This window comes from Podarcis bocagei (genome assembly GCF_964188305.1).
Source record: "Podarcis bocagei genome assembly, chromosome: 1".
Classification (NCBI taxonomy): domain Eukaryota; kingdom Metazoa; phylum Chordata; class Lepidosauria; order Squamata; family Lacertidae; genus Podarcis; species Podarcis bocagei.
Window position 1 is genome coordinate 83942607 of NC_138125.1, and position 20776 is coordinate 83963382.

The following is a 20776-nucleotide window of genomic DNA, read 5'->3' on the forward strand; positions in this document are numbered from 1 at the left end:
ATCAGTCTACATCCCAATCCCAAAGAAGGGCAGTGCCAAAGAATGCTCCAACTACTGCACAATTGCACTCATTTCACACGCTAGCAAAATTATGCTTAAAATTCTACAAGGTAGGCTCAAGCAGTATGTGGACTGAGAACTCCCAGAAGTGCAAGCTGGATTTAGAAGAGGCAGAGGAACCAGAGACCAAATTGCAAACATGCGCTGGATTACAGAGAAAGCTAGAGAGTTCCAGAAAGACATCTACTTCTGCTTCATTGACTATGCAAAAGCCTTTGACTGTGTCGACCACAGCAAACTATGGCAAGTTCTTAAAGAAATGGGAGTGCCTGATCACCTCATCTGTCTCCTGAGAAATCTCTATGTGGGACAAGAAGCTACAGTTAGAACTGGATATGGAACAACTGATTGGTTCAAAACTGGGAAAGGAGTACGACAAGGCTGTATATTGTCTCCCTGCTTATTTAACTTATATGCAGAATTCATCATGCGAAAGGCTGGGCTGGATGAATCCGTAGCCGGAATTAAGATTGCCGGAAGAAATATCAACAACCTCAGATATGCAGATGACACAACCTTGATGGCAGAAAGTGAGGAGGAATTAAAGAACCTTTAAATGAGGGTGAAAGAGGAGAGCACAAAATATGGTTTGAAGCTCAACATCAAAAAAACCGAAGATCATGGCCTCTGGTCCCATCACCTCCTGGCAAATAGAAGGGGAAGAAATGGAGGCAATGAGAGATTTTACTTTCTTGGGCTCCATGATCACTGCAGATGGTGACAGCAGCCGCGAAATTAAAAGACGTCTGCATCTTGGGAGAAAAGCAATGACAAACCTAGATAACATCTTAAAAAGCAGAGACATCACCTTACCAACAAAGGTCCGTATAGTTAAAGCTATGGTTTTCCCAGTAGTGATGTACGGAAGTGAGAGCTGGACCATCAAGAAGGCTGATCGCTGAAGAATTGATGCTTTTGAACTAAGGTGCTGCAGGAGACTCTTGAGAGTCCCATGGACTGCAAGAAGATTAAACATGTCCATTCTTAAAGAAAATCAGCCCTGAGTGCTCACTGGAAGGACAGATCCTGAAGCTGAAGCTCCAATACTTTGGCCACCTCATGAGAAGAGAAGACTCCCTGGAAAAGACCCTGATGTTGGGAAAGATGGAGGGCACAAGGAGAAGGGGACAACAGAGGACGAGATGGTTGGATAGTGTTCTCGAGCTACCAGCATGAGTTTGACCAAACTGAGGGAGGCAGTGGAAGACAGAAGTGCCTGGCGTGCTCTGGTCCATGGGGTCATGAAGAGTCGGACATGACTAAATGACTAAACAAAAACAAGCATCTTAAACTAGCTACATACTGTATAAATCCCTTCTCTTGTGACTGAATTAAAAGGATGCTAGCCCAGCTGCAAGATCATGGAGGAGTCTGGGAGGGCAATGGTTAACAACACCCTGCCCATAAGGAGAGCCCATATGTACAAGTTAAGCAGTTTAATACATTGTTCTTTGCACACTTATGTTCACAAAGATGTGAACATGAGCCAAAATACTTTCATTCGGCAAACGGGGGAGCAATATGTATTATTATTATTATTATTATTATTATTTTGTTGAAAGTTAAGAACATTGTAGGGGTATTTAAAATGAGAGTTGTCATAGCGACCTGTAGTTAAAAGTAGAAGTCAGCAACCATGTCCTCTTTTTTGCTCTCCAAAATATGGCAACCCTATGAAATATATATTGTTCTCAATTCACCATCCACTAAATATGCCACAGGATCCGATATAAGGACTTCTGTATCAGGCACCTTAACTTTGGGCAAATCTGCTGCACCTGGTTAAAGTGATGTGATGATTATTCCCTCTTCCCAGGAGACCATGGGAATTGTAGCTCTAGCGCATCAGCATCCCTAACAGAAAATTCCCAGCACCTCACCAAATCACACTTGCCAGTTTTATAAAAGTAAAGATGGGAGAGCTTTCCAAATCTGTGCTAGAATAAATTTGGAGTGTGATGGGGGTTAGGAAGCCTTGTGGGGAATTATCTGAACCAATTCTTTTATTTTTAATTTTTTTACAATTAATTTTTCAAACGCTATCAGGGAACTTGGGGCGGAGAAGGGGGAAATGCTGGGAAAATACGGAACTAAGCCTCCGATCATTAGCAGTGGTACCTCATCAGGGGAGGACGACGATGAAGGGTTGTCAGGAAGCAATGAATCAGAGAGGGGGGAGCAATTTCCAGGGCTTACCTCTTCACGTAACAGAGGAAGGAAAAGGAGAGGGCTCCGGAAGTGGTTATGCTGGGGAAAACGAAAGCAGCAACCAGTTGCTGCATCTGATTCCAATGAGCCTGATGTGCTCTGAGTGCTCTGAGTGTAAATAGAAGAATGGACCACATAAAACCTATAAAACTGGCTGGAGGCCCAGACTCTTATCTCTTCTAGCACCCACCAATCAGTCCTGACAAATGCATCCCTTAAATGCAAATACCACGTGAATAGTAGTGTAGTGTCAAGTTTGGGAAATTCTTTCCTCCCCCAGCAGCATTAAGGATCAAGGAAGAAACAAGAAAGTTTGTTTGTATGGTTTTATTCAGTCATTCTGTTGCAAGACAAAGAATCCAGTTCTTAACTCCTTAGTGATGTTCCTCACTCTGAGCTCCTCCCCTTCCTTGCCCAGCAACAGTACTTGGCCCTTTGCTCTTGAATTCTAATTGAAAGTCGAGTCCGTGGGGATGGCGGCGGTTCTATGCTCTCCAAGGACGTCTCTGTTGGCTGCTCTCCCCCTCACCCTCCTTCTCTTAACACCTCATAATTTGGCAACTTTGAGTTCTGCTGTAATTCATTCCTGTTTCTCTTCTCTTGAAACTACTGGGGGGGGGGCAAGCAGAGGAGAAGGAGGGGGAGATCCTCAGCCCTCCTCTTCAGTCCAGCCCCTGGCCTGTAGGTGGGATGCTTAACCATTTATCCACTGGGCATCTTTTCTAGTGCTTCCCCTTGTCCACTACGTTCTTACCTACAGGAGACTAGTCTCTAATCCAGAGGTGGAGAACCTGTGACTTGCCAAGATTTTGCTGGACAACAGCCCCCTTCATCCTTGAGCATTTGCCATGCTGGTGGGACTGACGAGCGTTGGAGGCCATCAACATCTGCAGGGCCACCAATTCACCACCCTTGATAAAAAATCTGTATTATGTGGGGAGCTGAGCAACGTCACTGACATTCATTTAGGTGCTATGAATCTTCCAAGGACTTTCTTGAAGGCTGCCTTCACATCTTTGTTGCGCAAGCTGTAAATGAAGGGGTTGACCAGGGGGTTGAGCACAGTGTAGAAAAGAGCATTTGCTTTGTCCCCATTTGGAGTGTGCTGTGAGCTTGGTCGGGAATACATGAAGAGGATGGAGCCATAGTAGAGGGAGACAGAGAGTAGGTGGGCGGAGCAAGTGGAGAAGGCCTTGCGCCGCCCTGCAGCTGAGCGGATGCGTATGATGGCTGTCACAATGCCTGCGTAGCAGCCCAGGATGAGGACAGTGCTTGGCAGCACAGTGCAAACAATGACTGTGGCCAATATGAGTTCATAGATCCGGGTATCCTTACAGGCCATCTTCACGAGTGGCTGCACATCACAAAAGTAGTGGTTGATAATGTTGCTCCCACAAAAGCCTAGCTGGAAAGTATTACCTGCATGCACGATACCAACAGCGAAGCCAGCTGCGTAAGACCCAACAATCAGCTGGGTGCAGAGTTTCTTGGTCATGGCACTGGAATAGCGGAGTGGCTTGCAAATGGCCACATAGCGGTCATAGGCCATGGTAGCTAGCAGGAAACATTCACTGTGTCCGAAGCTAGCTGAAAAGAAGAACTGAGCTGCACAGCTTGCGTTGGATATGATATTGTTCTCAGATACACAGTCATACAGGATCCGGGGAGTGTAGACGGAGGAGTACCAGACATCCAGGAAGGAAAGGCTGCCCACAAAGAAATACATGGGTGTGTGCAAGCGGGAATCTAGGTAGATCAGTGTGATGAGACCCAGGTTTCCAGTCAATGTGAGAGTGTATGAGACCAGGAACAGAACAAAGAAGAGGATCCTCAGGAGTGGATCTGTCGTGAAACCCATCAAGATGAAGTTGGTAAGATGTGTGCGGTTGCCTTCAGTTTCCATCATCACCATGGATCTCACCAGTTGATGTAGGGAAGAGGAAGAGGAATGCTGTCATTCCCCTCAATGGTATTATATAGAGCACACCTGTGATTTGGAGGGATGGATTTATTAAAACGACATACAAAATATAATATGTTATTTCTCCCCTTGTTTTACAATAGCAAAAGAAGATAGACTTTTCTTTTTTCATCTGGCAATGTGAAACTCCTCACAAATCAAGCACTGCTAAAGTTATCCTGTAAAAGAAGGGTAGGCACTTTCTGCCTACCAGAAAGCTTTGGGACCAGAAGCTTTGGTGGTGGGATACAGAGAATAGCTGGGGAAATTGAGGTGAATTGAGAGGACATTTTGCTGAGGCAATGAATCTGAGGAGTAATTTTGGTTTCTGGCTATGTCACAATTTAATGGTCACCCAGGGAGGGAAAAGCCAGGATTTATGAGGTAAAATTCCTGACAATGTTCCCCGGTGGGTCTGGGGAGCTCACTGTATCCTACTATGCCGCTTAAGCCCGTGTCTGCCAACTTGAAAGGCAGAATGGGTGAGACCTGGGAGTGTGTCCCTGCCATAGAGGAGCCTCCATCTCTGGCATGATTTGTGATTAGTTTCTCATTAATTTGGAACATTGGTGTTAATCAAGAGGTGCTCCTGGACCAACATATACTAATGGGCTGCAATCAATCAGCTGCCGAGAGGACTGTGTTTGGCTTTTTGAAGGTATTTGAATGTTTTTTCTGAAGCTTGAAAATCCTCACAACAGCCGGGAAGGAAGGGGAAGAACAAGGTGTTTTGTGTTTTACATATAGTTCTCTTGTTTTCTTGTCCTCTCCTGCAAGAAGAAAGAAATGTATGTAGCCATGGCTATGTTATTTTGTCTGATACCAAGGAAAAGAGGGGGGGGAGGCTTTTGATTTATGCCCAATGAGGAATTTAACAAGATTTTATTATGCCCTCCTCACTCGATTGAGGTGGAATGGACTTTATTTAAAATGATCTCTGGACTGGACCAGGAGTGTGAGGGAACAAGGCTGATTTACAAGAATGAATGGCTGCTGCACACATCTGGCAAGAGGCTGTATCTGAGAATTTTTTAAAATCTTTAGCTGTGTGCCAAGGAAGAACTCCAGGGTGGAATTTTAATGGCAGAGATTGGACATGTACTCTGTGAGTTATTTATAGCCACAGCCTGTACGCAAGATGGAATGTGACCTTGAAAACACTGCAAAGGACTGAAGAAAGGAAGATAGTAATTAACCCTCCCAGCACACCAGGTCTGAGACAATAATGTTTATGAAGGAGTACACACATGAAATAGATTTTATATTTATTGGAAGTAACAGAGACTACCGAGGCCTATTAAACAGAATGGGATAGGTCTATAAGAAGAAGTGATACAAAAGAAGGGAAGCTATCCAAGGCTCTTTTTCAGATGACAGAAAATTTAAGTTTAGTTGATATACAAAGAGAAAAACACCCACTGGATAGACAATTCACATTTTTTTTTCATCCATGAATAATTTGGTGAGCCGAATTGACTCTGTGTGGACATCTAGAAATTTGTACATTATGGTAAAGAAGGTAGAAATTCTACCCAGGACACTTTCAGATCACAACTCTATTATTATGGAATTAAGAACTGGGCAAAATTCCACACTGAGATGGAGATTAAATGAGAATTTATTAAACAATCAAGAAATGTTAGAAAATGGTGTGGGAATATTAAAATATTATTCTGAAATCAATTTGAATCAAGAGACAATTTTGAAAGTGGTACGGAATGCGAGCAAAGCAGTGATGCGGGGGGGGGGGGTGTTATCCAGCAAAGTGCATACCAAAAAAGAAAAGAGAGTTGGAAAAGCAATAAATTCTACAACAAAGAAAAAGGAAAGAAAAATAATTGATCAATTCTCCTAGAAAATAGATAGTTAAATAGGTTATTAAATTATTGCAAACACTTAAGGACGAAGAGGTGAAGGAAGTGATGGTGAAGTGGGCACATGATTTTGGCTATCCAACTGAGATGGAAAAATGGGGAAAAGACTTAAAATTCATTGCGTGCTATCTGATAAAATAAAACTTTATGAAAAGGACTTACAGATGGTACCTGACCCATCCAAATTAGCCAAAATAAAAAAGAACAGCAATAAGTGTTGGAGATGTAAACAATATGAAGGAACCTTATTCCACATGTGATGGACATGTCCCCAAACCAATTTTTTGGGGGATGTGATCTATGAGGAACTAAACAGAATGCTAAAACACACATTTTTAAAGAAACTTGAAGCTTTCCTATCAGGCATTCTAATGATAAGCATCCCAAATGAAAATAAAAGAGTGTTTCTTTACGCGCTAACAATGGCTAGAATGATAATAGCAAAATACTGGAAAAGTGAGTTAATACCAACAATAGACGAGTGGCAATTAAAGTTGTGCGAGTACCTCGAACTAGCCAAAATGACAGAACTAATAAGAGATTAGGAATGGGTTTGCTTTAAAAAATACCTGACAAAATATGGTTCCAAAAATAATACTTGGTTATCCTTAGATTAATTTCACAGATATAATGGAAAAAACTGATCTTAATAAGTGAATACAGAATATCTGTCACTTAAGAGAAGTGTCAAAACTGCAAAGACATAGAGGGAAGTCAACTAATATAGCAGATTCAAACTAGTTTACTGGAACAGAAAGAAGGTGACTATAAGGAAAGAAAGAAAATAAGGATTACAAATGTAATTTCTTTCTGAGAACTTGGCGTATAGAATACTCAAAATACTGTTTGTATCCTTTGATCAATTTTGTGTACTTCATTAATTCTTTTTTGTTTTTTATTAATTATTATTTTGCCCGTTGTCACCTTTGTTGTTTATAATAGTTTTAGAAGTATTGGCACAAAGAATAAGATGTAATCAAGATATTAAAGGCAGAGTGGAACAGAGACAATATAAATTAAAAGCATTTGCAGAGGAAAAGGTGAAAGTACATAAAGGATTTACAAATCATATAATTAGGAAAAAAATGTATAGTGTATGGGATAAATATAAGAATTTATTAGAGATAAAAACATCAGTGACGCTCACCGTTGGAAGCTACAGCGGTAAAGAAAAAGAATATGATAGAAGCATGGACAACTTATAGAAATTTATTAAAACAAGAGGAAGGAGAGTACAAATTATCAGGAGAATAAACAACATGGATATAATATCACCATTTAAATGAAGTATTTAAGAAAGATAGGATATGAGGGCTTGGGGAACAAATATCACAACTGAAGAGAGACCTGTTGGGATGTAATGTAAAAGTGCTGTCTAAAGTGTATAAAATATTATTGGAATGGGAGACAAAGGATGAGTAAGTAAAAAACATTGCACGGGATAAAAACAAGATAAAAACATTGGCAGGATTTTTGTAATAACCTGCAGCTTTATAAGAGTATATATCTGAAGAAGATGAATAAATGAACAAATTAAGTTAATTCGGATATGCGGAAGATATTAAAAAACAAATCTAAGAAAATGCAGAAAGAGGGGGAAAGGAGTCAAGTTTTGAAATGTCAAAATGATTGTAAAATCAATGAAATGTATAAAATTAGTGAAATGTATAAATTTGAAAAGTATAAATAAATAAACAAAATGCACACACTATATAGAGCCATTTAATAGCTCTATATTAAACAGCTCTTGTACAAATTGTACAAACATGTCACCTGTACCCATGAAAACACTTAGTGATTTTACAGCTGCTTCAAGAGTTAACTGCATTGGATTAAGTTGGAAATAAGGTTGTTTGAATGACAAACCTTGCTTCTTAACTATGAAAATATGACAATATAATTAAATTCTATGTGATGGCTTTTTCTAAAGCTCAGCCTGCGTTGCTCTTGATAGTTTCTACAGGGGCAGTTTGTATGTGGCAAAGATATTTGATCACTAATTGTGGTATTCTCTTTATCTAAGGATTTGCAGCTCGGTATATAAGAATCAAATACTTAAGATCATTTGCTGTTTCAAAAGGAGACCTAGTCCGAGCAACAGCAAGAAAAACCCAGCAAATTCTTGCAGCTTTTTTTTTGCAGGGACAAAAATGTGAATCAAAATATTTTGGTCTTCCATGGGGCAGACTGGATTCCTTTTTTGGTTTTCAGTTATTTCTGTAAACTTATATGCTTTATTATAACTATAGCCAGAACTCATGAAGGATTATGGTTATGATAAAAGTCATATATTTTTAGTTCTTGGAAAAAGTACCATTGAGAAGAGACACTGTTTTGCTGCTGATCAGTTGGGCTTCTGATAAGAGAACAGGAAAAGAGTGTGCAGGCACTGCGGATGGGGGGGGGGACCTCTCAGTTTCTCATCTTTCTAATTTTAAGCTCAGTCCTCCACATTTCGATGTTACTTTCACCAGTATACACATTCTTATGCACACTTTGGCATATGCTTTTGTGTATACATTTCCTGAATTCACATGGGAATGTGGTGCAAGAAAAGTGGTCTGCTGCCCAGCTGGGAAGTTTAAGCTGAGCAAAGAGTAGCATGGAAACCGCCTAAGGGGACATCACTATGGTCTACACAAGGAAGAAGCGGACTTACCTGTATGAAGCTCAGTGGGTTTTCCTGTTGCCTGCAAAAGGTGGCTTATATTGAAATGTTCCCCTTGCTCCAGCCAAGCTGAAGTGACCACAATTCTTCCCCAAGAGTCTCCCCAAGTCAGGATAACTCAATAAGCTCCCTATAGAAACAATTAGAATGTTTGCTTCTTCTTGATGATTTGATATGGGAATAAGGACGCAAAACTATTTTCTTTCTCTCCTGCTCACTAGAGAATTTAAACCAAAAGGGAAGAAAACACCACAAACATAACAAACCACTTGGTTTGTGAGTTCTACATGTCAGGTTGCCATATTTGAAAAAGTGAAAATCCGGGCACTTTTACAGACGGCCGAATCCCAGCTATGTCTGGGAAATTCCAGCCGTATAGCATCCCTATATTTCCTCCTCCTCGTCCCTCTTTCTTCTCTTTGTCTAGTACTGAGGTCACCAACGCAGCTTCCAGAGATGTACATGTACCCACAGATGGCTTCCCAGGTGCCCACAGGGGCCTCTCCCCTCTTAGAAAGCAGACTTGAAAGGATTCTATTGCAGCCAATATAACAGGTTGTGTTGTGTGCTTGGTAAGCGTGTGAGACAGTTCCCCCAATTTGGAAAAGTGTCCACAGGCCCCAAAACACTGGACTCCTCTGGCCTGGTGGACAGTCTTTTGGAGGACAGGGTTTGCTTTTATGCCACTGTTTTGATCTCTTTAGGTGGTATTTCTGTTTTAACGGTATTATATTGTCCACAGCTTAGATATTTTTAAAATATTAAGTGTCTGATAACTGCTTTGAAATAAATAAACTATACAGAGAGGGAAGAACTGTTTCTCTGTTTAATCACAACCGGTCCAATAGCTTTGCTTCTATGAATTCTGAAGCACTAGTTTTATAACAGGAAGCTTAAAGGTGAAAGCAAGTGAATGGAACGTAGGGTTGCCATATGTCTTCCTTTTTTCCCAGACACGTCCTCTTTTTCAGGATTAAAATTTCTATCCAGGCATATTTTTTAAATGTGGCAAAACGTCTAGGGTTTTTTTCTTTACAGTAACCCAAGAAAAGGTTTCTAGTGCATTAGACTCAGATCTAAGGCACATGGCTAAGTTAGTCTGCAGCAGAGAATTGCAACAGGGCAGCATCTTAAACTAGCTACATACTGTATAAATCCCTTCTCTTGTGACTGAACTAAAAGGATGCTGTCCCAGCTTCAAGATCCTGGAGAAGGAGTCTGGGAGGGCAAGGGTTAACAACACCCAGCCCATAAGGAGAGCCCATATGTACATGTTAAACAGTTTAATACATTGTTCTGTGCACACTTACGTTCACAGAGATGTGAACATGAGCCCAAATACTTTCATTTGGCAAATATACTCATCAAAAGGCAGGAAAACCATTCCATCATTTTATTGAAAAAGCTGCATGAATAAACATTTTGGATGGGCACATAAGAACATAAGAAGAGGCTGCTGGATCAGGCCAATGGTCCACCTAGTGTTGCATCCTCTTCTTGCCTGTGGAAAGTCTGCAAGTGAAATAGTATGGCTGACCCCTATTATGGTATTGTGTTCAGCCATTCATATATCTGCATATATTTGCATACGAATAAAACAATAGTTCTTGAAAGAGAAAAAATATCATTCTTCACTTTTAGTTGACGCAAAAAACAAGCAACAGTTTAGGGCATGTATTCTATACAATGCAGCAGAAGGAGGGAGATCTCTTTAACATGGTATCAGCAGTCACCCCCAGTTGTTTGTTTTTTAAGTGCTCATATTAAAACTGTATAAAAATGTCTGGGTTCGATCCTACACATGTTCCCAAAAACCTACAGATGTTGAATGTATTAAGAATATGCAACATCTTTAAGTTCTACTAGCCAGTGAATCAGGGGAATCTTAAACAGTGATTGAAAGCTTTTTAATTAGTAGTCTAGATAGTTCCACAGTCCTTCCCAGAAATAACTTGAGGAGAATGGATCAGGTTTTGTTTTTGTTTTTACAGTGGTGCCTCGCAAGACGAAATTAATTCGTTCCGCAAGTTTTTTCTTCTTGCGAGTTTTTCGTCTTGCGAAGCACGGTTTCCCATAGGAATGCATTGAAAATCAATCAATGCGTTCCTATGGAGACCGTCCGGGGACAGAGGGGAAGCGCCGCACGCCTTCCCCTCTGTCCCCGGACCTGTTTAAAGCAAGGGGCGGCGGGGAGAAGATTGCTTCTCCCCGTTGCCTGCCCCGCAATCTCCGGGGACAGAGGGGAAGGCGTGCACACCTTCCCCTCTGTCCCTGGACCTGTTTTAAAGCAAGGGAGGGGGCAGCGGGGAGAATCGCTTCTCCCTGTTGCCGCCCCTTGGTTCAAAAGGGGTCCGGGGAGAGAGGGGAAGGCGCGCGCGCCTTCCCCTCTGTCCCTGGAGATTGCGGGGCTGGCAACGGGGAGAAGCGATCTTCTCCCCGCCGCCCCTTGCTTCAAAAGAGGTCCGGGGACAGCGGAGAGACGCGCTGCGCTTCCCCGCTACCCCTGGAGCTTGCGGGGCAAGCTTCGTTTTGCGAAGCAAGCCCATAGGGAAATGCGTCTTGTGAAGCTGCTAAGAAAATGAAAAACTCCTTCGTCTAGCGAGTTTTTCGTCTTCCGAGACGTTCGTCTTGCGGGGCACCACTGTAATGTCCTTCAGACAACATAATGTAGGCCCTAAATTGTGTCTAGTGTGAATCAGGCCTCCATTGCTGTGCCCCAACTTAAGCACTCTCTCCAAACACCTTTCTCTGTTTACCTGGACTTGGTGGACCTGGGAGAGCATAGTTTGTAGCATTGAGGGCTGCCAGGAGTCATGGGAAAGGTCGGTTAATCCCCTGGATGCTTCTATATGGTGTGGAGGGCTCCACAGGTAAAACGCCCTTTGTTAGGCCCTAGGTATATGGCAGCACCATAAGAACTACATTCTCCATTGCTGCTAGTTGTGCAGTGTCTAGTGACTAATAGTGGCTGAAGTTCCTTTGGCGCTCTCCGTGCTGCTGCCCATTAGCTTTGATGAGTTCAGGAAAGAAAGAGACAGTGGAGACCATTCAAGAGAACCTGAAGAGTGATCCATGTCAAGACACAGTGGTCTTAACTTGAGACTAAATCTAAGGAGAGCTCATCAGTGGAGCTGCCTCCATTGCATCCTCATCAAGTCACCTGGCAGAGCTTTTTCGGGTTGTACGGGGCCTTTTACAGGCTGGGAGAACCGACGGTAGTTCGCTGTGACTTGTTTGCAAGGCATTTTGAGGATAAAATTGCTTGCATCCACTAAGACCATGAATCTGCTGTTATAGCAGATGAATCTCATTGGGTGTCCAGAGCATAGTCTAGTCCTTTTGTGTTGGATGAGTTTCAGTTGGTAAAGCTCGAGGATGTGGACAAGGTGCTCGGATTGGTCAGGGCAACCACTTGCGCTCCAGACCTTTGCTCCTCTTGGCTGATAAAAACCAGCAGGGAGGGAAAAGCTGGCAGGGCCAGGGAGGTGATCAATGCCTCTTTATGAGAGGGGGTGGTCCCTGCCTGTTTGAAGGAGGCAGTGGTAAAACCAATCCTTAAGACGCCTTCCCTGGATTTGGAAAACCTAACTAACTTTCGAGCAGTTGCTAATCTCCCTTTCCTGAGCAAGGTTCTGGAGCGAGTGGTGGCAGACCAGATCCAGGTGCTTTTGGAAGAAACTGATTTTCTGGATCCATTTCAATCAGGGTTTAGGCCCAGTTTGGGCACAGAAACTGCTTTGGTCACCTTGTATGATGACGTCTGTTGAGAGAGACAAGGGAAACATGTCCCTGTTAATTCTCCTCGACCTCTCAGCGGCTTTTGATACCATTGACCATGATATCCTTCTAGAGTGGCTGTCCGAAGTAGGGGTGGGTGGCACTGCTTTGCGGTGGTTCCAGCCCTACTTGGATGGTCATTCCCAGAGGGTGTTGCTTGGGAAATGCTTTTCAACCCCATAGAACCTTCAATGTGGGATTCTGCAGCGCTCAATCCTATCTCCAACGTTGTTTAACATCTACATGAAACCGCTGGATGGGGAGTATGTTGTCAGCAGTATGCTGATAACACTCAGCTCTATTTCTTCTTTACATCTGCAGGTGAGGCAGTGGAAGTGCTGGACCAGTGACTTGCATTGATAATGGACTGGATGAGAGCCAACAAACTGAAACTCAATCCAGATAAGACTGAGGGACTGTTAGTGGGTGGTTCCCTAGACCGGATGGGTGGGAGATTGCCTGCTCTTGATGGGGTTATATTGATGGGGTTACACGACCTATAACGCCTTAAACAGCTCAGGACTGCAATACCTCAAAGACCGCCTCTTTCCATATGAACCTACCAGGACCCTGAGATCATCTTCTGAGGTCCTCCTCCATGTACCGCCTCCTTGAGAGGTTCGGAGGGTGGCAACCGGAGAATGGGCCTTCTCTGCAGTGGCTCCCCGTCTGTGGAATGCTCTCCCCAGAGAAGTTCACCTGCCGCCTTCATTACACACCTCTAGGCGCCAGGCAAAAATGTTCCTTTTTAACCAGGCCTTTGGTTGATTTGATGGACATCTTATGCCCTTTTAAAATGTGGGGGTGGGGTGGGGGGTTATTGGATGGTTGTTTTAATTTTGATTATGGATTTTGTGGTTTTATATTTTGATTTTATTTTGTAAACCGCCCCGAGACCTGCAGGTATAAAGCGATATATAAATTCAATAATCATAATAATAAGCAGGTGTGCAACCCCCACTCCAACATCTGTGGTCATTCCATACCCTAACATTTTAGACTATTAATCAAACTGGGTAATCTACTAAAAATTGCAGCGACAGCACATAGCCTGGGTGGATAGATATATTTATGGTGGGGGGGGGAGGGAGTTAATACATCAATAATATTTCACTTCCTGGCTTCTTGGACGTGATATCGTTGATCACTTTTCTCTTGGGTTCTTTAGCAAGCCTCTTCCTTGGAAGAAAGTGTAGCACTGGAGGCTGGAGGAGCAGGGTTGCCTTCAGCAGAATTCATACCACCTTGATAGATGGTGTAATGCATGAAAGTTATGGCCTGAAACACACACAGACATGGTTATGATGGTGTCCTTTTTTTCCATGTCACCATGATCTAAACAATTGCTCTAAATTCTTAAAGCCCTCTGTAGCTGAACTCTACCAGTGCAGCTGATACCACACTGATAAGGAACAGGGTCATTCAAGCCTTTTGCAGCCATATCAAATGCTATTGCTGTACATGGGGGGTGCATGAATAAGGAACAGAAGACTTCCTAGGCTCCATCAGACTCGTGGTCCAGAACCATGGTCCTCTACTGTAGATCCCATGGGAGCCTGAAGGCATTTCTAAACCCCACGAATCAATATCTCCTCTGTACCATATTTTCAATATGATCTGCTTAATTTCTGAGCAAGGCTTTCCAATGCTTACCCTCTCATTGTTACAGCAGACGGCCAGGCACCCAAAATGTGTTGTGGAAACTGCAATGCAGAACTCCAGGGAGGTGAACAAGAAGAGGAGGATTCCGAGACCAGTACCTATTTGGTAGCTTAGCTGCAAAGCAGAGGAGCAGGTGACATGACAACACGGACACAGCTCTGGGTACTAGAAAATCATCTCAGTGGTTTCAAGGCAGCTCATAAGAAAAATTCTGACCTGACAACACCAGTGAAAAATTCATGTGGAGAAGAGTTGGAGGCAGTGGTGACGACTATTTAGAATCGTTTGGGCAAGAGGTCATACTGACATACATTTGCCTCTTTGAATATAACACAGTAAGAAACAGGGCTGTGCAGCTGGGACCTTCTTAGTATGTTTGCATTTTGCAGCCTCACAAAGCAAATCTCCAGGCATACAGTGAATAGGATTTAGAAGGCCCCGATACGTGTGGTGCACACATTAGGCTAAAAACCTCATTTGTGCCTTGCCACCTGCATGAAGGCTGCTAATATAGGATAGAACACAGAAAAACTACCCGATGTACATTCTGATCAATATATTATCAGGTTGTATGGCAGGTGAATCAGAAAAAAGTCCACTTAAGCTACACATATTAGTTTTGCTATTGACCCTTCTGTATCGTTGATATTTGCCTCACACTTTCTTTTCAAAAGAAGCAGCTAAAGAGAATATCTATAGCGCTGCTCTGGTTCACCAGAAGCGGCTTAGTCATGCTGGCCACATGACCCGGAAGCTGCACACCGGCTCCCTCAGCCAATAAAGCGAGATGTGCGCCGCAACCCCAGAGTCGGTCATGACTAGACCTAATGGTCAGGGGTCCCTTTACCTTTAAAGAGAATATCTGGGAGTTACTGTGTCAAAAAACAAAGACACTATCAGCACTATACATTTAAAGCAGTACCTGTTAGGATATTTCCGTTCCACCTTAAAAGGGAGCAGGATGTTTGTGTCACAGCCTGCGTATTTCCTGTTCACAGGATGTTTATGTTTGCTATTACTTTCGTTTCTCTCTCTGTCGAAGACACTGACGCAGAACAGTCATGTCTTTCTTTGTTCTGATCAACGCTGAATAAAAGCTTGTAAATAATGCTCTCCTGGGTGCGACTTTTGCTGTGCATTATCTGCTGATAAGAGTGTGCATGAGCCCTGGAATGTGGCAAGGTATTTCCAGGAAACTCGTGTCGCTAATAGCTCATACTGCGTGACTACGGGAGATCGATGGATCGTCCGGCAGCCGGCTTGGGGGCCATGATGGACTTTATCTCCCTGGCAGTATCCCAACAGTACCATCCTACTTTAAACCATCACACCTTACCCAAAGAATCCCAGGAAGTTTTTTTTAAGGGTGCTGAGAGTTGTTTGTCTTCCCAAAGAGCTACAATTCCTAGAATTCCCAGAGGCTGGTCTCTTGATGTGGGAACTGCTTGCAGCCCAAGCAAAGCTCAAGATGGGTCTGGGTTTCTCTCCCTTTCTAAAGATTTTGCCCACAATGTCAACATTTTTTGGAACTTGTTCACTTACCTCACAAGAATATTTGTCCTGATTAAGATGATCACAGTTTTTAAAAACAGAATTCAGGCACAGCTCTGTCAAATAGAGCACGATGCCAACTAATGCCATTATAGAACTTGTGATGTTCATTCCCACACTGCATTTCACCTGAAAGATACAATGAATCAGGAGACCCGAAAACAGAGGTCCATCTTCAAAGGCAAATAGTCTAATGAAGAGAGTCATACCCAAACGATGTGAAGAGAAATACCTGTTTTGCAAGAGGCCTGAGTTCAAGCTGAACTGAGGTTTAAATCAGAGGAAATAGAAATCTAAAGACCAATCTGAAGCAGTGTGAAGGATCTGTCAACCACACAAAACTGTGCAGGCTTCCTATCGTTTGTATTTGTACTGAAGTTTGGAATGAACTAGTTCAGTCAAATGAAGTTCACTGAATTAGTTCAAAAATCTCTAAACTTCACCTGAAAGTAGTTCCCATAATTGCTAGGTGAACAGAACATGAACTAAGTTGAAACTGGAGGTGCAAGGGAAGGAAAGAAGCCCCTGGGCAGACATGGAGGGTACTATAACTGAGGACTCAGCTACACGGCCAAAGAAAAACCGCTTTATATGTGTTGTTTATGCATTCTAACACTAGATGGGGCTGTGGAGTCCTGTTTTTGTTAACCAGATTTCTCATACAAAATTTGCAACGCGTTTAACTGAAATGCTTCTTTGATGTGTCTAGATCCAGTCTGAGTCTATGAAACTGGATTTGATGTGCCAGGATAGCTGAGTTAGTTAGAGATCATGGTGCTGATAACACCAAGGTTGCAGGTTCAATCCCCATATGGGACAGCTGCACATTCCTACATTGTAGGAGGTTGAACCAGATGCATAGTTCGCAGGTATGAGAACTTCCAAAGGGATGTCTGCAAAAGTGTTTGAGAAAACCCTCAAACAGCAGTACTTCAAGGACTGAGGTCCGTGTGTGTAGCTAGGCAAGCAAGGAGGGCATGTGTTCTACATAACAAATTGCCACGTCGTGCTCCCCTCTACCGTGTAGCCAGCAAGCAACGGTTGACATTCTTAGCCCCTGTAAACTCTACCAGGCTTTTATGCCCCCCCCCCCACAATTACCACCTGATTTACTTTACTTCTGCTGGATGTATTTAGGATTTAGAACCCCGCTTATCTGGCAGCAAGTCCAGTTGAATTCAATTCAATCTACTTCTAAGTAGATGTGGTTAGGTTTGCACTGCAATTCGCATTGACGGATGGAAAGAGTATGCTGATGCTGCACTTTTAAAAAGTTGGGTAACCCAAAGCAGGAGAGAAGTGACAGAGAAGCTATCCCTCAATGGGCTGCCACCTTTTCTGTAATTTCCTAGGGAGCTGCAGTGCCAGACGGCACGGCACTGAAGATCAAGCCAGTGGTGGAGCTTTATGCTCCAGCATCGGGGTGGGGGTGGAGAGCAGGCGGGAGTATGGCTGGCGTGCATCCTGGGAGCATGGTGCGGGGTGTGGCGCCGCCTGCAGGGGGTTGACGCATGTCCTGGGGGCGTTACGTGCCGCCTGCAGGGGTGGGGTGCCCAGCGCGGGGGGGGCAGCCATGATGGCACCCCACCGGGATATCGCTGTCGGGGGCGGTGCGCTCCTCCTGCACCCCTCTTCCTCCACCAGTGGATCAAGCCACAGACTCTTCTAAGAGCTGCTCTGCTGCTCAGGCAGCAAGGGGTCTGGGCCCTGGAACAACACCCCCACTTTGAATCTCATGGTAGCACCTTCCAGCCAGGATTGGGATCAAGAGGTGTTACTTGAAGGAGCCCCGGCTACCCTCTGTTCTAGGTTGGTTGCCGATCTCGAGCACCAGTCTTACAGGCTGCTTTGATTTACGATAAATGCACATCAGAATAGTGTAGACAGTTACTCTAGTGCCCCTCCAGAGAACCTTTCAATTGCACATTCGTTATTATTTGTTCTCATGATGCTGTTGGGTCACACGTGATCCTGCTTTCACATGCTTGCACGTGCAAATGTTTTGAGAAGTCAGACTGTATCTGTCAGAGCTGCTTCAAGATCCTAGCTCACAGAGGATCACGCTAGCCAGCGGTCATTAAGTAAAAGTCTTTATTGAATTACAGTTTCCATTCTCACGCTGCTGTCTGCAACTCTACGTCTACTAGCTAGATCGGCGAGGCTCCGTCTGAGTCTCCGCCCCGTGCGCACCAACTTAATATCCTAGCCTTGCTCCACCTTTTCCTCCTGACTGTCCTCCTCTGGGTCCCTCTACCCCCCGGGGCTTCTTCCTTCCGGGATTCTTCTGACGCTGACCCGGACCCTTCTGCCTCCTTGCGCCGGGCTTTAGGACCCGGTTCCCTTTCGGGGCTGCTCACTGCGCCGCCTTCCTCTGCATTTGAACTTGGCGCGCGCGCCCAACCTTCCACTTTCCTCTTAACCGTTTCCTCGCTCCCCGATGGAGGTGTGGCCACTCCTGACTCCTGCCCTCCCTCCTGTGGTGAGCTGCCAGCGCTTCCCTCCTGGCTCCTTTCCTCTTCCCTGCTTCCTGGCGGTGACGCTGGTCCCGATTTCCAGCTGCTCCCCCCTGAGTCTCCTCTGGCTCTATCTTCCTGGGGTGCCTCCCTAGACTCCCCCCTTGCCCTGGCCACTGGTGCTCCTTTCTGTGAATCCTCTGATTCACTGGAAAGACTGGGAGATCTCGGGTCGTCGTCATCACTCATCCTTTCCTCTGTCTCCTCCCCTTCGCTCTCTGTTTCCTCCCTTGCCCGTGCCTCTGCACCTAAACCCCTGACATCCATCCCCCCCTCGAAGCCCCCCAGTCCCCCCTCCCCTCCTTCCGGTGCTGGAGCTGGGGGCTGCTGTTGCAAAGGAACGAACGTCGGATATCGGTCGCTTCCCGTGGCAGGCCTCCAGCGGAACTCTTCCAGGTCTTCCTCTCTGCTCTCGTTGACGACAGTCACCTCCTCTTCCATCTCTGTGCCGCCGTGCTCGAAACCAGGGTCGTCCCCGAAAATGTCCATGTCCGTCTCTCCCGCACTTCCTCCAGGCGGCGTTGCTCGGCCGGAACAGTCCAGCCACTTCCTGCGGAACTGCTCCTCCGGCCTATCGTCCCACCAATACGAGGGTTCTGAGACCGATCCCGAGGGTGACCCCTCCGGGGAACGGACGTCTCGTGTTGGTTCCTCGTCCGAGTCGAACCCCCTGAACGTGCTGTCCGAAAGCGTGGGCGTGAAAAGCCAGTCGTCGAAAAAGTCTGCTGGCATAGGTCTATGTGGGAAGAGGGCATGAAACTCGTCTTTGAGCAGAGGCTCGTCTAAAGCGTAGCCCGGCACCCAGCTGTTCGCACTGGCCGGGGTGCCCTCCCTGGCGAGAAAGTATTCTACTCCCTCTTCCCCCCATCTGGAGTCCAAAATCTCCGTGACTTCGTTGATGCGCTCCTCCTGTGCCACTCCCGCGTGCCCCGTTCCTTCTCTGAGCGGACTCGGCGCTGTTCCGGGTTCCTGGAACCTGTGCGGTGCCTTGTAGGGAGTGAGCACCGATCTGTGGAACACCGGATGCATTCTGGAACCCTCCGGAAGCGCCAGCCTGAAAGCCACCGGGTTGACCTGCTCTTCGACTTGGTAGGGCCCCAGTTGTTTATGCCCTAGTTTCTTCTTGGCCAACGACCTGGCCGGCACTGCGTGGGCTGCTAACCAGACCCAGTCTCCCACGTGGAGCTCTTCGCCAACCCTTCTGTGTTTGTCCGCTTGTACCTTGTATGCGTGTTTAGCCAGCTCCAGGTGGCGCCGCAGCTGATCGTGGACTTCCTGCAGCTCCGACGCGAACGCATCTGCTGACTGCGGCTCCCCTTCTCCCCTGCATTCCAGTCCCGGAAAGGTTCTAGGGTGCCGCCCGTTGTTGGCGAAGAACGGCGTGACGCCCGTGGATACGTGCTTCGTGTTGTTGTAGGCAAACTCTGCAAGCGGCAGGTAATCTACCCACGTCGCAGGCTGTTGGTTTGCATAACATCTCAGGTACTGTTGCATGATGGCATTGGCTCGCTCCGCTTGCCCGTTGGTCTGCGGGTGTCTCGCCGACGCCAGATTGATCTTGACGTTTAGGAAGCCCATCAGTTTCTGCCAGAAGTTCGAGATGAACTGCCGCCCGCGGTCGGACAGAATAGACCGTGGCAGACCGTGAACCTTGAACACGTGGTCTATGAACAGTTTGGCGGTTTGCTCCGCCGTGGCCACCTTAGCACACGGAATGAAATGCGCCATCTTGGAGAACAGGTCCACCACCACCAACACTGCCGTCTTGCCCCTTGAGCTGGGCAGATCCGTGACAAAGTCCAGAGCCACCCTTTCCCAAGGTTCGACCGGAGTTTGCAGCGGCTCCAACAGTCCAGCCGGCGGTTTGTGCACCGGCTTTGCCCTCTGGCAGGTGTCACACCTCGCTACGTAGTCTGCGACCTCCCCTCTCATTCCAGGCCACCAGAAATCCCTGGCTACTAATTCCACCGTCTTCTCCTTGCCAAAGTGCCCGGCCGTGGGTGCGTCGTGCAGCTGCTGTAGCACCTTGGCTCGAAGTTCGTCACCCGGCACGTAGATGGCCCCTTTACGGATGAGCAAGCCATCTCGTAGCTGGAAACCGTCGGCCGCTGCCTTGCCCCCTCGCACCTCTGCCATCTTCGTTCGTGCGAAGGAGTCCCCCTGCAACGCTCGCCGCACCGCCTCTAGGTCCACGGTCGCCGCGGCGCACGCCCACACTGTCGGTGCAAAGATGTGCATGGCGGCCGCTGGTGTTGCGTCCTCCAGATACTGTGGCTTGCGGGAGAGAGCGTCTGCCATGATGTTGGTGTCCCCCGGGACATACTCTATTCGGAAGTCGAAGTCCGCAAAGAACTCAGCCCAACGTATCTGCCTCTGGTTCAGGAACTGTGCCGTGCGCCAGTGTTCCAGATTCTTGTGGTCCGTGCAAACCTGCACCGTGTGCTTGGCGCCGATCAGAAAGTGCCTCCACGCCTTGAACGCTGCATGAATGGCCAGCAACTCC

The 20776-nt window shown here is 45.8% G+C and overlaps 2 protein-coding genes across 2 annotated transcripts in view; both read right to left on the bottom strand.

Annotated features, from left to right (window-relative positions):
* Positions 1–3229: 3229 nt before the first annotated feature.
* On the bottom strand, positions 3230–4563 carry LOC308590764 (olfactory receptor 9G4-like; the record flags this gene model as incomplete). Its single annotated transcript, XM_081200982.1, has 1 exon — positions 3230–4563. The coding sequence occupies exon 1, from the start codon at positions 4178–4180 to the stop codon at positions 3230–3232; it is 951 nt and encodes a 316-aa protein (XP_081057108.1). The 5' UTR covers positions 4181–4563.
* A 6851-nt stretch (positions 4564–11414) lies between these two features.
* Positions 11415–20776, bottom strand: part of LOC308592740 (uncharacterized protein) — a 42877-nt gene continuing 33515 nt past the window's right edge. Inside the window, exons 11-14 of the mRNA XM_081204460.1 lie at positions 15752–15889; positions 14201–14323; positions 13267–13825; positions 11415–12266 (exon numbers count right to left, since the gene is read on the bottom strand). Of these exons, the coding sequence (XP_081060586.1) occupies positions 13712–13825; positions 14201–14323; positions 15752–15889 (375 nt within the window). The 3' untranslated portion in view covers positions 11415–12266; positions 13267–13711. The remainder of the gene's footprint in view (positions 12267–13266; positions 13826–14200; positions 14324–15751; positions 15890–20776) is intronic.